The sequence below is a fragment of the Daktulosphaira vitifoliae genome, unplaced genomic scaffold (assembly GCF_025091365.1).
Source record: "Daktulosphaira vitifoliae isolate Bord-2020 unplaced genomic scaffold, ASM2509136v1 Scaffold_2, whole genome shotgun sequence".
Taxonomy (NCBI): domain Eukaryota; kingdom Metazoa; phylum Arthropoda; class Insecta; order Hemiptera; family Phylloxeridae; genus Daktulosphaira; species Daktulosphaira vitifoliae.
Genome location: NW_026099573.1, coordinates 17,947,121 through 17,963,841, shown reverse-complemented (window position 1 = coordinate 17,963,841; position 16,721 = coordinate 17,947,121). Strand labels below are relative to the sequence as shown.

The window sequence follows — 16,721 nt, the reverse complement described above, 5'->3', positions numbered from 1 at the left end:
AAAAAAAAAAACACATCTTAGTAAAACCAATACCTTCTCAGCTTCGCATCGAAGCTAAAAAATACTATATTTTAATGGCTATGGTGAAAAATGTGAAGTTATAAATAAACCAACATAATGAACCTAAATTATAGCTTAATTTATTAATATTTATATATAGAATTATAATATATTATTAATAATAATTAATTATTATATTAATTTTTTATATATTTATGAAAAGAAAATATTTTAAAATTTTTATTTTATACTAGGCTTCATCAAGTTGGGGAACCGCTTCAAGACCGGGTACTCACAAGGCCTTTAGGCTGTCCTTATAGGTTGGCCATTGATTCTGGTAGAAGTACTCAGCTACATCAGGCACTAAATGTGTTGCGCAAAAAAGTATTATTCCAAAACCAGATTACGAGAAATTTAATCCCATTTCTAAATTAAATAATATGACAACAAAATACTCAGGTATATTCACAATTATACTTCATAATATCTTACTAACTCAAAATAACAGGTAGGCATAAGAAAACCTAATTATCATTTATAACAATCTTTAAATTTTGTGTTATTAGTGAAAAATACATAAACTATCATAAAATTTAAACAAAATTGACATGCGTAAACCAAAATCATATTTTATTAATAACTATGTACGTGGATTTAAAAAAAAGGCCATAATTTGGTCAAAAACCAACAAATTTCAACAAAATTTTCAGGATACTCCAAGAATACCTTTAGGTAGATCAGGTAAATTCAGATTCAAATTGAAAAATGCTAGCATCAATGAGCGTTTTTGATAAAAATTTTAAACATTCATAATATGCCAAAAATAATTTTCCCAAAAAAACTTTACTGAGCCCTTTTGTTTATACATTTTTTTTTTTTGAAAATCTGACATCATTAAGTTTCTAATAATGGCAATTTTTCTATGATTTATTATAGAAGAAAATACTTACACTCCAATTGTAATACATGTGACATAATTTATAAGTTAATCTTTGAACTATATCCGGTGGAAGCCTTAATGTATCTTCAATTACAGTGTAATGTGTAGGGGTGACGGTTCCTAGACGTACATGTTGTGATACAAGGAAGAAATCATATCTAAAAATTATTTAATTTAAGTTAATAAAAAAATAAAAATAGAATAATGCAGTTGGCTTATCAAAAATATATAAGTAAATCTAGAGACAACTAATAAAATAAGTACAATTTAAATGAATATAAAAACTGAATATTATAATATTCAAATATTTAATATATTTAAACATTTAATAATTTGAATCTCATGACTATCTGTAACATCTAATAATGAAACTTACAGAAGAGTTGTTCACTGAAAATATCAAAATAACAATATTTGTTAAGATAACAGTGTGACTAAGGGGATTAAATAACAATCTGTAAACACATTCTTGAAGTAAAATAAAGCTTAACAATTTATATAGCTCTCACTTAGTAGGATCAGTCACCACACTGTCGACAATTGTACCAGCTTGAGGATTTTGAATACCTTGCTTTGTAAAGAATCTTGCACTTATCCGCTTAGTTACTAAAATAAATGCCAAAGGAACTGACACAGGACCATAGAACTGCTCAGTAGCAGCCTAAAATACAAATAATTAAGTTATTATACATTTTCTAGCATTAAACTATAAATAATAATTACTCGTAATAATTTTATTTCAGTCTTATGAACATATGAAATTTGACCTTCTCCAACACCATCTCTATAAATAACAATACTAGTAGGCAACTGTCCATTATTTTTCAACTTATATTTTGCCAATGCCTCTAAAATTAAAAAATAAAATAAATATTTAATAATTAAATTATTAAAAATAGTATTGTATGTACAGAACGAGTCACAAAGATATGACAAATAACTTTTGAAAAAATATAATACAAATTGATCACTTGTGGTTGATATTAATTAAAAATATAAATTACCTAAAAATATTTAACTCAAAAAATACTCCTTTATAAAATCTTAGTGACCCGATTACTAAATTATAATATAACCGATTGTCTATTGTCACATTTTGCCAGTTAACATACATCAGTTTAATAATGAATTTTGAAATGAGCATTGCAATTAATTTTACTTTTAAACATTTCTATTACCTCTTTTATATTAAGTTTTGTAATTATTTAATTTATTATTAGTTTTATGGTTTTAAAGGAGTAAATTTAATTAATTCAATTATGTATCAGTAAATGTTTAGTGACAGCAGATTTATCAACTTGTTGATTTTAATGTTTTTGAAGTGTTCTGCAAGCCTAATACCTATGTTTAATTTATTTGTAAATATTTATTACAACTTACACATTAAATTTTATAAATGGTTGATTTTTGTTCTTCTACTTTATCTTTAAGGCTACCTAATAAATTTTTTTAAATATTTTAAATTATTATTAGATGTTACTTAAGTAATACCAATATTCTTAAAATTTGAGCTTGCCCATTTTTAATTCTCAGATAATATAAAACTAATTATATGAATGATCCTTTAATTAAACTTAAAAGGAGATCATCACATATTATCTATAATTTAAAATGAATGAAAAATAAAAATAATTTAAAAGAGGCATTTTAGAGTGATCAGATAATAATTATTTATATTTCTATATTAAAATACTAATGGAGAACAAATGATCTTATGAGTACTAACTGATGTTAGTTAAGACTTAACTAAATAATAATAAAAATTTTTACATTTTAGAACAAAAACAATTATTAACAAAATGTACAAATAAAGATTACTTCTATTCTCATGGATATCAAGAATCTAACAAACATCAAAACTGAATTTGCTATACAATATTCAACAAAGTGGTATTTCACAATAAAAACTCTAACTGATGAAGTCCAAAAGGAGATAACATATGCATGCAAGCATTAAAAGGTATGACCAATACGAATCATACTTTAAATAATTAAAAATATATGAATACATATAAATGTATATATATTAATGAATATAAATAGCGGTTAAATTAACAACATTAATTGTGTACGAAACAATTAATTTTTGTTACCCCAAGCCTTTCTTACTTTAAGCCATTTTCTTACAAAAAATTTTAATGGGTCAATAACAATATCAAAATTAATACTTATTGAGTTACAAATTTTAATACATAGTGTGTATGGAATGCAGACAGCATATATGTACACCACCAACAATGTAGCTAAAAAAAAAATTGAATTTTTTCACCAACCATATAATTAATATTTATAGTAAAAAAAATAAGTTTGTAAAAATTTAAGATATTTTTGTAAGATTGCTGGTAAGGTTACTCAACTGAATTTTAATAAAATGATTAAAATTTGGACATTTTTCCAAAATGTACAAAATTTTGCATTTTATACTTTAGATATTCAATATTTTGTAAATCTGATGGTTTTGTTACAATCCCAAAAAGGTTTTTTTTTTTGTTTGTTTGATATACTAACACATCAAATTTAAGTTTATATAATTAGGTTTCATATTAATTTTAATGATGGATATTTGTCTTTTTTTTAATATTTCAATGTTATGCCAAATGATAAAAATGAAAAAAAAAAAACATTTTTTTTTACTCATCAATTTTAGTTTAATAATATATAAATGGTACTTGGATAATAATAGCACTTAATAAATAAAGTTTTTGGAATACTTAACTACATTGTATCATATAATACTTCATATTGTTCAGTTTATCAAAAAATATACTATTTACGCATGCATATTAATATTTATATGAATCATTTGTTTTCAATACAAATGGCTGCTAATAAAATATAAAATATTTGATTATCGATTAAAAAAAAAAAAGTTAATGAAACTCAATAAACTCTACTTGCTAAAAAAAACTAGATATTAAAAGAGTTAAAGTGATACAATAAAATAACTATTTTGTATTCATTTTTCAAATGTACAAAAAATAAAATATTCATCAATAATATTTTTAAATTGAAGGAGACAAGCTGCAAGACCAGATAAGTTACTGATAAAATACTGTTTTGTTAGTTTTGAAATAATTTTTGTGTTAACTCAGTACAAAAACGAGTTCTACATTTCTATTTGTAGGAATATTTAATTTAGAAAATTATTTTAAAAACAATTTTTTGTTAAAAATTCTTACTCTTGAAAATTATAAAAAATTGAACTTAATTCATTTTGATGAACTAAGCCCTTCAAATTAAACTTTTCTAAATGTTTAATTTCTATTATTTGCAATAGAAGGTTTTTAAACATAATATAGTGATACTCAACCTCAAATATAATAATGCAAAACTAGAAAATAAACTGATTTATATAAAAGTGTAATCACAGTTTTTCAAATAATTTAAAATTACTTACTACTTATGCCAGCTGCAAAATGATTGGATAACTCTTCGCCACTATTATGGGGTTCAACACAACTAAAGTAAGAAGTATGAGAATCATTCATAGTAGCCACAAGCGCACCATAAGAAATATTTTTTTTTTGGGAATCATGACAAACATCAAAACCAACTATCATCATACCCTGTAATAATCAATACTATATGAATATATGACGGCATAATAAAACTAATTATTCAAAGGTTTGTTCAGTTGCATCATCATTTACACTCAACATTTCAACTATCAAATAAAGAAGGCTCAAAAATTACTGCAATTTTTTTTTCTTTCAAGTCATAATGCTTGTACATTTAAAAAGTCTTATAAAATATGAATTTATTTATGTTTTTATGTCCAAATTACCTTAATTATTTTTTTTTATAAAATATAAACTGACACTTTTCTTAAATAATAAAAATGATTAATATTGATTTAGATGATAACGTATATTACTACTCATAAATAATTGACTTATGATAATGAAAAACCAATTTTTTGACTTTTCAGTCTCTCTTCATGTACAATGAATGGTTTCTCCATACATTCAGAGAAAATAATTTTTGAATCAAAACATCGGTTATTATTGAGTTTTATTGGTCACATTCATCTCAACTTGGAAAAATGCAGCCAAGCACATCTGATTACATATCATCTGTTTGTCAATTTTCAGGAATCTCCAATCAACTATTAATAACTATTTAAATTATTAGTAATTACTTCTAGTGTTATATTCAGAGTGAATGTCAGCCATAATGTGAAAAATATAGAAATAACGGTAAATTTCTCATTGTTCAGTATATGATAAAATTTCCATTGTAAACCTAATTAAATTTTTTTTAAAACATGTTTCATGAGTATCCTTTGTTATCATATATATATATATAGTGGGGAACATGTATGTATTTCTAATATGTGATGATCAGGTGCACTCAGCAGCATTTTCTAGAATCGAGGCGAATGTGGTCAATAAAACTCAATAATAGCCAATGTCTTAATTTTAAAAACTATTTTTCCATTATTTTTTTCAAATAATCATTGTTCATGAAAATAATACTAAAAAATTAGTTTTTCATTATCGATCAAGTATTTTTTTAATGACTGAGTGTATATTATCTATTAAATTGAGTTAAAAATTCCAGATATTAGCAAGAATAAAAATATTTGTAAATAGTTTTTTCATAAACTTTACTGATTAAATTTTCTAATAAATCTTTATTTTATATTAAGCTTATTTGAAATATTTCCAATCAATCACTATCTTTCAAGACTACTACTTGAATTATATAAATGAATATTCAAAACATAAACATTAGAAATATAACTCTTTTTTTAGCAAACAATATGATATTAATATAACATATAATTCTGAATAGAACTTAGTCGCTAATCCTCAATCTGGCCTTAGAATTTTCAAGTTGATTCTAATTTTTGAGATAATTACTAATTAGTAAAAATTAAATAATTAATTGCTCATTAAAAATCCATATAAATCTTTAATGAGCTACATTTAAGAGGTACTTGCAATTTTTGAGATCTATATGTCAAGTTTAAGCCACTACATATGGATTTAAAATTCTATTGATATTTATTTAACAAAAATTAAAGCTTAACTTTTGCATTTAACTTAGGTTATGGGGTATACAACCCAATTAATACATAAAATACTGTTTTTTTCACATTCATTAATAAAATTTTATAAAATTCTAAGGCCAGATTCAGAGTTAGTGATGTAATTCCATTCAGAATCTACTATCATGTTGTTAGCTTGGCACAGAAAATATGATTTTTTGTGCAGTGTAATAAGAGCTAGTTATAATTTTATGAATTAAAATATTTTGTTCATGTGTATAGTTCATTAATCTATCATAGAAAGTATTTCTAGAACTGTTTAAACAAAAAGCAATACCTGAAATAATGATTTACCTTTTTAGGAATTGCTACAAGCCAAGGAGCACCACCAATTTTACAGTTAACTTGAATTGCGATTTTGGTAACAACAGACATATTGTTTTTTTGAACATTCTTTAAAAGAACTACTTGAGATGGAACTAAAAGTATTTAATATTACATAAATATAATATAAATATTACATTTGTTAAATTTTGATTTTTTATACAATTTTCCTGTGGTATCAAATGTTAGTCCATATTATGTAAAGTACAAAAGTAAACACTTATTACATTATTAACTGGTAACAGTACGTGATTTCTTTTACATGGATAATAATAACGTTTAACGCGCTTTATACAGAAATGATTACCTCTAATCTTTATTACAAAAATTAGAAACATTATCGTATGTCAACTACGAGTGTTCCATGGTTAGCCAAGTTAAAAGTGATAACACTATTAATTTGTGTGATTCTATTATTGTAATCATATTATTATAGAGTATTCCTTGTTAGGAGATTTCATAATAAATGCACTTATTCACTGTTATTCACATTTAAATTTATGATATATGAACTTATTTAATTAAAAATTCAACATGTTTTAGGCAATGTTTCTATAATTTTTTTTAATAATCTTAAATATACTACTACTTGTTTTTTCATGTCAATTACAAATGTTAATAATATTCATGGAAAAGAAATTGCGTACTGTTACTAGTAAATAACATAATAAGTGTTTATTTCCGTACTTAACATAATATGGACTAACATATGAGATCATAGGAAAATTGTAAAAAAAATCAAAATTTAACAAACTTCAAAATGCTGTATAAACAAACTACTGAATTAAAATAAGAGTTTTTGTAACAAAATTTTTCTATAAAACTTATCTATAAAATGGCTATTTTCAGATCTTAAAAAAATTCATTTTTAAAATATTTTTTGTAATTGCGAAAAATAATTTAAAACATATTTTAAATATAATTCTATATTATAAAAATTGAAAAAAAAAAAAGTATAAAATGTTATGTAGATCATAAGTTATACGAGTTGTCAGTTAGATCTGTTCCACTTGTATATATTACAATAATTTGTTTTTATTCACTTTTCCAGCACATTAAGAACCATTACGACCCCCCAAAAAAGTTTCTTGGCCTTAAATACTCCAAGATAGATGGTTAATTCTTTTTTGGTGAGGATTATGACACTAATTACTGAACTGATCTCTGACTAAACAAATATAACTACCAATGACCATGCTGCAAACTCATGATGACATTTGCAAAATAAGCACTCTTACCCGCTACCCTTTACCCGTCAATCCACAACCCATTAGCTTGGCTACACCATCTCTTTAGTATATTTGTAAAAAAAAAAAAACTATGACTAATTAAAAGTTTACCTGCTCTATCAACACACAATTTACGTTTAATTAAACTATAAATATCTCCTCTTGCCGATGGGATAACACAAAGTATCATAGTAGGATTGTGTTCATTTATAACTTGTTCTAAACTACTCAAAAATGATTGAGACCGGGCATCTCTCATGGGAATTCTAAAAGCAGACAATCATTATATAGCAATATATTAATATTCGTTAAATTTTCAAAAATTCTTATACATACAAAATTGGCCTAGGCAAAGTAAAGGACATTCCTTGGGCAGCTTTAGCAAGATTGACAGCAAAAGGTTGAACATCTCTTATGCAATCTTGAGGTGCGACAATTACCCAACATTTCATCAAAGCACAAGTATACATAGGTAAAAAACGTAATTGTTTAGTCCAATCAGCTTCCAAAGCTCCATCATAATCTCTAGTATTACTTTTGATTTTTTCTGGAGGTAAAACACGACCAGAAAGTTCAACTAGATTTTTTCCCAAAGTTAAATTCCACTTCTTTAATTCTTCTACAGACTATAAAAAAAGTAAAAATAAACAACTTGATTTACATAATACAAAATATAAATAATTAAGAAATATAACTATAATTTTATAAACATAAAAGGCACCTAAAATTCAATTTAAGAATGCAAAATTTATTTTAACTGTAAAACTATACAAAACAAAAAACAAACATTTTAATATAATTTAAAAATAATATTTTATAAGTGGTACTCAATTTTAGGATTGATACTCGTATACCACCAAAAATTAGATGTTACTTAATTTACATTACCTAAAAGTTTAAAATTATAGTTCATTAAGTACTATCATTGATATTTTATTTTATTTATTAATAAAACTTGCCACTTTAACTTACTTTAGGTGTAGAAAGAAGCCGGTGAGCAAAGTTAGTTAAACGTTTAACCCGTTCATTAGGATCTACACGTGTATGCACAGCCATATCTCTCATTAAAGTTAAATTATTTCTGAAATAAAAAATGTATAAAACTAGAAGGAATAATACATAAAATTCAAATGAGTTTATTTATTTGACAGGTATAGAATAAATTTATTCTATATTTTTAATGCATATATAGAATGAGCAACAAATAAATATAATATAAAAATACAATTTATTCTCAGATGTTTATCAATTTTCTAAGTAGTTTAATTCCGATTCAAACAAAATTTTTGATGAAAAAGTTATTAAAAGAGGAGTAAAACCTAAATCCAAATACCTCATAATCACAAAGTCAAATTTTTTGAGTTACTTCCTTATTCATTGTACATTGGAATATTATCACATTAACTAATAAATTATCATAATTTAAAAAAACAAAATATACACGCATAACAAATTATAAATAACAAAAAAAAAAAAAAACAGCAGCACAATAATGTGGCATAGTTGGGACAAGTATGTCTGACAGTGTTTAATTTTTTAGAAAATATTGGATTATTCCAAATATCAACTTCTATTTCCTTTATTATACCCTGAATAGTAGTTTTTTTAATTATAAAAACAATATATAAATAAATACTTATTATAGTAATAAAATTTAATACGAAATTGATGATGTTCAATAATTTAGTATTGTACAAATTTCAGAAAATAATTTTTCATTATAAATAATTACACTATACTATAAGGAATTTTCATCAAAGTCAACAATATACTTTACTTACCAAGATCAATTTTTCTCTGATTTGAAATCTATAATTATAAATTATAATATATATATTTTATCACCTCTAATTTTTGAGATTATTACTAATTTAGTAAAAATAAGTGTTATATAAAATATGTTACAAATAGTCTATGCCAAATTTCAATTTAAAATGTCATGTGTTTATCAACCTATTTTTCTAATTAGTTTTAATTAGTAATGAACAAGTATGAAAATAAAAAAAACCATAGCACAGGGGGGTCGCAGTATGGTTAGGACAAGTATAGATGATATCTAACAGTAATTAAAATCCTATCATAAGAAACGCTTTGATAAACATGATATTTTGAATCAAAATATTGCATGGATTATTTATAACATATTAAAAATCAAAAAAAAATTTTAATGTAAATATGCATTTTTATAAATTAGTAATAATCTCAAAAAAAGAGACGAAAAAAAACTAATTACAGATTTCAAATCAGCACAAAAACATGATTAAGCTAAGTATATCTTGGTCTATGCTGATTAAAAAATGTTTTATTTTAGTGATTTTACTATGCAATTCTAAATATAAAAACAAAAACTCTTTATTCTTATTTGTGGAGATATTAATTTAAAAAGTTTTTTTATGAAGTTGCTATTTTTTACAGTAGATAGATATTTGTCTAAATTTCTAAAATTAAGGGATTATTTCCAATGTATGACTATTAGTTCAACCATATTAAAATAGGTTTTTTTGATGTATTATCATCAAAATTAGTCCAGTGATAGCTGAAAATTTTAATGGACACACAAGACCAATAACTTCTTAGTTTCAGATTGAAAATGAAAAAAAAACAAACAAAAAATTTGTTAAAAAAATATACTCAATATAGCGTAATATAAAAATTAGTTTTAATTGTAAAATTTCATTGTTAAATTTATATGAAACCCAAAATAATTTTTTTTTTTTTTTTTTAAATGATTTACAGTAATATTTTACCAAAAAAAATTGGAATATTATAGACTGGTACAAATACACACAGAGTTTCCCTGGTGATTGGGCAAACTATAGACCAACAGTTGTCTCTGCCTGTCATAAAAGGTGATAAAATGGGACTTCTTGAGGGCAGGAGCTCTTACAATATTGAATTTAGGCGCAGGTAACCTCTTTAGAAATAAAAACAGCTACACATTAAGCAATAATCAGTAAATATGGCAGCCATATAACTGATGGTTACACTGCTAAATGGAGACCACCGCTTCTACATTCCTTTGTAGCAGCAATGACACATGTTCTTTCAAATATAAGATTCCAGAGGTATCTTTCAGGAAGATAGACGAGATAGAAAAATAGCAACTTGGAATGTGCGAACCCTAATACAATGAGGTAAATTGGATAATTTAAAAATAGGAATGGCAAGGATGAACTACAATATTCTGAGACTTTCAGAAATATAATGGCCTGAAGCTGGAGATATATGGAGTGGTGAATATACATTTATAAACTCAGGTACATCAGCTGAAAATCCTGGAAGAGGAGTAAGCATAATACTTGGAAAAGATATTGGAAAGAAAGTTAAGTTAATACGTACAGTACAGTGAAAGAATTGTTCTTGTCAAAATAGAAGTCAAACCAAAAGACATAATTATATTACAAATTTATATGCCAATTTTCAACAGTAATGATAGCCAAATAGAAGAAGAATACAAACAAATGGATAAAGCTATTAAAAAAAATTAGAGGGGATATCCTAATCGTTATGGGAGACAAAAAAAGATATATACAGGGTTGGGCAGAAAAACCTGACACATTTTAAAAAATCGTAATTTTCACTTAGAGGGGCTAAGTGAAAAGAGGGCGCTGTAACTCCGAGAGCAAAAAATAGATGGTTGAAGGTTTATGTTTACATATCAGTACAGTTCCAGTATGGAGAAGTGGCCGCCGCAACAACGCGCGTTCGTTTGCGAGCGTTTTTTCATAACTCAGTTCTACGTTCAAGCAATTCGCGATTTTCGTATTGAATATTCTCTTCGTCCACGAGATCCGGTTCCTTCTCGTAATTCTGTGAATCTGTGGGTCAAAAACTTCCGACAAACAGCCACAGCCACGAAACAAAAGCCTCCAGGGCAACCAAGAACGGTAAGAACCCCTGAAAATGAGACACGCGTTCGCACCTCTTTGCAACGAAGTCCACGCCGTTCTGCCGGTAAACATGCTCAAGCTCTCGGAATGTCTCGTTGATCGTTTAGCAGAATGTTGAAAGCGATGAATTTTCATCCCTACAAAATTCTCATAACCCAGGAATTGAAATATACCGACTATGCAGCTCGATTAAGATTCGCAGAAGAAATGAAGGAGTTGTTGGACAACGAAGAAATTGACCGTAAGTTTTTAATGATTAGCGACGAAGCTCATTTTTATTTGAACAAGACAGTAAACAAACAAAACTGTCGTTATTATGCTACGGAGAATCCTCAGCAGATAGTCAAAGAGCCGTTACATTCCGAACGCGTGACTGTTTGGTGTGGAGTTGCAGAGTGGGGAATAGTGGGGCCTTACTTCTTTCAAGGAACAATCAACACGAAGCGCTATCTGGAGATGTTAAAAACGTTCTTAATACCGGAGTTGAAGAAGAAACGCAAGTTTCGTCGCACCCTCTTTCAACAAGATGGCGCCACGTGCCATACGGCGAAAAAGACGTTGGATTTCCTACGCGAAGAATTCGGCACCCGTCTGCTGTCTCGCAACACTGAGTTTCCATGGCCACCACGTTCGCCCGATCTCTCAGTGTGCGACTTCTTTTTGTGGGGCTATTTGAAGCAACGTGTCTACGCTAACAAACCTCGAACCTTGGACCAGCTGAGAGCCAATATTAGGAGAGAAATTGCAGAAATAAAGCCAGCGATGTTGAAAAAAGTGTATGATAATTTCGAAAAACGCCTCGAAAATTGTATTGCTTGTAACGGCCATCATTTAGCCGATATAATTTTTGGTAAATAAACAAAAAAAACCTTTAAGTGTCTAGTTTATTTTCCCGGAGTTTCAACCTCTTCCGATTAATAGCGGCCGCGCAAGTGGTTATTAAAATGTGTCAGGTTCCTCTGCCCAACCCTGTATTTTTTAAAATTATGTGTTAGCATCCTCTAATATTAAATAACTCAATTATAANATATATATAAATGTTAGTATTTTCTGAACATTTTTAAAAGTTAATTTTTTGTGGAAAAGTTGCTATTTTGAATCTTTTCTGTAGACAAGTAAAAAATCAGATTTTCAAAAAAAATATACAAAATGTCGGAAAATACCTAAGACCTGTTAAAAATTACAGATTTTTAAAATTGTAATTTACTTTTAGAATTTTAGGGAATTTTTTTCAACTAGATACAATTTGTGATCTTTTGACATATTATTCATCAAAATCGGTCTAGTGAGACCTGAGAATAGGTGGTAACACAAAATAAAAAAATTAAAACATTATAATAAAATTAATACCTTCTCAGCATTGCATCGAAGCTAAAATATGTTCAATTATTATAAAATATGTTTGATGATTAATAGTTATTATAAAATTGAGAAATATAAATTTCCTATAAATATTTATAGTATTATTATATATCACATCACTGAACTAATAAAAAAACAAACTAAAATTAACGGTTAAATTTGGTTTTATTATTTATGGCATAATAAACAGTCCAAAGGATAAATTATTTAAAATGTTTTTAAAATTTTATTTTATGAATCAGTACGTAATTACAAAATAATCATAATACTAATTTAATTTAAATTTATATTATAAAATATGCTGCACAAATATAAAACAATTAAATTACAGAAAATATATAAATTGAAGAAGCCATTATAACTCACTCAACATAAAAATAAAATGTTTCTACTCTAATAAAGTTCAGTTACTACAGAACCAGTTACTTGTGTACAGCTAAGTGTTATGAACAAAAAAATTTTTTCAACTCTTTAAATCAAATTTTTTCCAAAAGACATAGATACTCAAAACCCAAATTGAAAAAATTTTCTTTTATCTTGAACTTATCAAGAATCTTATGTATTTGCAATTTAATACTAAATTATTATTAAATATTAAATTGCAAAAAAAACTTGTGTTTCGAATAATAATTATAAACACAAAATTATTTTTCTTCTTAAATTCTCAATTTATACTAACCTCATTTTATCAGTAATTCCTGTCATGATACATAACTCAGGAACCAAATATACAATAGCTTCTTCGCCTCCAAATTGCCGAACAGACTTCTTGTTTTTAGATATAAGCATAGGTTGTCTTCCACCTCGAATAGTAATATTCCATTTCTGTAAATTAAATTTAAGTATATTGGGGTAATGTACAAAAAAAAGTTATTTGATACCTCTTGGTAGTATTGGTTATAAGACATTTTTGAACCATCCTTTTTGCTAAATGTTGATGAAGGGTCTGAATTTTCATCAATATCATCAATACGATAAGTTTCATTATTATATTTTGTCATTACAGTTGTTCCTATTACTCCATTTTTAAAAGTAATCTGAAAAAATAACAGGATCAATAATATAACAGAATTATCAAAATATAGCCCTACCCACCCACCCCACACTAATGAGGCATTAGTAATTTAATTGATTGGACACAAGATTTTTTTTTTTTAATTAAAATATAAATTCTAGTAATGATTTAATTTTTAATACATAGGAATATATTATATAAGAAGAAAAGCATCCATATATTTCTTTATTTTGATCTTAATCTGCTTCAAATTTAATAAAAAGCAAAATTTTACATATTTATTTATCACACAGAATCATTTACCTAAAAATTAGCTATAAAAACTTACCATCCAATCAGGATTTCTATTTCGATCTTCAGCGCACTGTTTAAAGAAATCTAAAACTGTTTCTTGTCGCATTACTTTAGTAGATATCTCGGCACACAATAATATATCATTTTCATATTTAGCAATCGAAGTTTCATACCCAGGCCATAGTTGAATTTTATATTGTGCTAGATCAATCTTAGACATTAAAATGACAAAAATAACTATTAATATTGAAAATATATTTAAATTTGATGTTTATATACTATAGCTTTTGGATCATAAAAATTACGTCCTATTAATTTCAAATCAAGGTGTCTAATACAATTCCTCAGCAACAAATTGAATACTTGAATGTATGCATAATCTCCTGGTTCAATGCTGTTGGTGAATTTAATTTTTAAAATAAACATCTGATCATCATATCTACGTGTAGAAGTAAGATCGAAAGTCTAAAAAATAAAAAATAAATAATTAATATAATAAAATTGTTGTAATATTTGGTAAATCATAAATTAAAGCTATCAAATATCTTAAAGAGCAGCATTTTGCAGATCTGAGAGCACGACAGAATACAACATTTTAGCAAAGCTGATGTTTCAATAATAAAACAATAAGCCCAGTTTTTCAATACACTCATATCTATTACCTTTTAAGATTGGATTTGAAATTTAAAACATAGATCAAGCTGTAGTAACTTAGAATACTATAAAACTATTTAACTAAAATTGAGTACAATACAGATATTTTCGAATTTTTAACTCAAACTTCAAAATATATATCATATAACATTATTTTATGGCTTTTTACTTTAATTTTTTTTTTTTAATTGTAAATTTTAAATATACATCACTTATCCTAAGTAGCATTACAAAAAAACCCAGCACAGAGAAGTTGCAGCACAGTGGTGACGTGGCATAGTTGGATCAAGTATAATGATATCTGACAGTGTTTAAAATCACTATCAAAAAAAAAGCTTCAATGCAAATCCTAAGTGTTTAATTTTAAAAAATTGGTGGATTATTCCAAAAGCTACATGATTTGCTATTCCCTTATTAATATCCTGATTAAGATAATGTTAAATGAAAGAGGGATGTAATTGTTATTTCTCATGAAAAAATTGTATTAATCCATACATTTTTTAAAAAGTTATAGCATTTTAAAGTAAAAAATGTAAAATATAAAATATTTAAAAAACTAGAATTCTTAATTCTCTAAATCCAATGTTACATTAAATATAACATATTTGTCCAACTGTAGAAAAGAGCCTTTTTTATTCAACTTAGCTAATACAAATATTTTAAACTTAAGTAACAATTATATAAAATATTTTTCTACATTTCATTTAAAACTCTTAATTTTTGTAATTTCTTAAATTTAGATTCATTTTTTCAGAAGTTAAATGTCAACTTTTAAGTTTCGAACAATGGATATTTTACTTTTTTAGATACATTAAAATAATTCATATGGTAATTATCATTAACTGTTTGATATTTATCTCAGTGTGGCTTACTCCATATTATTATTTTTATAAGGTTTATTCATATACAATGTGCTGTGAGAGTTAAATAATCATTACTAGCAGTAAATGACCACATGTCTGTATTTAAGAATGTTTAATGAGCTGTGCGTAATAATTCTTTAACAATAATTTTTGTTCAATATACAGATAGATTCACCACTTTTAGAAAAATTTTTATTACAAAAGTTGCAAATGACGTAACTGCTGTCATTTGGATTAATCACAAAATATCCCATACCAAAGATGTCATTTTAAAAATAACATTTAACAATCACACTAAAGGAGGAAAAAAGAAAATTTTTAAATAGAATTGTATTTATTTTAAAATATTATGTGCCCTGAAAATAGGTGTATCTTACAATAGTTTTATGGACTTCTAGAATAGTTTCACAAGTGTATTAATAGAGTAACATTAATAGTCTAATTATTGAGACCAACCAAAAGAAACATATCAAATATAAATATTTCATTTAAGCAATACCAGAACGCTAGCCAATTGCTACTATTGTTAGAGAAAAGCATCATCAGTCTTCTAGTCTATTATGATCTATTTAATGTTGCAGTACTTAATTAACTAGATTAATATTATATCAAGTGATTGTAAGTATCTTATTATATTTTGTTGCATACATAACAATAGACACAAACAAAGTAGAATTTAAAATAAACCATTACACAGCTCCACAAAAAAAACTGAATGAAAGTGTTAGTAAACAGACCATGTTTACTTACTTCATGTTTGTGGGTTCACTGAATCCGAATCTGAGGTTTGTTTGACACCATTATGTCATGGTTTTTCATAACCTTAAAAAATGTGCTTGAGAACCAAGTTATTCATTAGGAAGTAAGACAGGAAAATTTGTAACCTAAATCTAATGTGTGCAGTGCTTTAACCTGTAACCTAACATTATTTAGACTGACCTGACGCTGAGAGTACTTTTAGCATAATATAGTCATATGACCACACAATACATCAGTGCTAACACAATACTAGGTGAGGGCAATGGTATTAGTATAGAAATTGTCCTGTTGATACAGTTCAGTAATTACTTGGTTCTTTAACACATTTTTCGAGGTTCTGA

The 16,721-nt window shown here is 26.1% G+C and overlaps 1 protein-coding gene across 2 annotated transcripts in view; it reads right to left on the bottom strand.

Moving 5' to 3' along the window:
- LOC126898545 (piwi-like protein Siwi) overlaps positions 1-16,721 on the bottom strand; it is a 29,463-nt gene that overhangs the window by 2,447 nt on the left and 10,295 nt on the right. For both annotated transcript variants that reach the window (XM_050672707.1, XM_050672708.1), the window contains exons 6-17: positions 14,384-14,569; positions 14,139-14,315; positions 13,677-13,832; positions 13,475-13,620; positions 8,516-8,624; positions 7,880-8,169; positions 7,655-7,809; positions 6,285-6,409; positions 4,338-4,506; positions 1,664-1,788; positions 1,450-1,601; positions 951-1,098 (exon numbers count right to left, since the gene is read on the bottom strand). In XM_050672707.1, the coding sequence (XP_050528664.1) occupies positions 951-1,098; positions 1,450-1,601; positions 1,664-1,788; positions 4,338-4,506; positions 6,285-6,409; positions 7,655-7,809; positions 7,880-8,169; positions 8,516-8,624; positions 13,475-13,620; positions 13,677-13,832; positions 14,139-14,315; positions 14,384-14,569 (1,938 nt within the window). The remainder of the gene's footprint in view (positions 1-950; positions 1,099-1,449; positions 1,602-1,663; positions 1,789-4,337; positions 4,507-6,284; positions 6,410-7,654; positions 7,810-7,879; positions 8,170-8,515; positions 8,625-13,474; positions 13,621-13,676; positions 13,833-14,138; positions 14,316-14,383; positions 14,570-16,721) is intronic.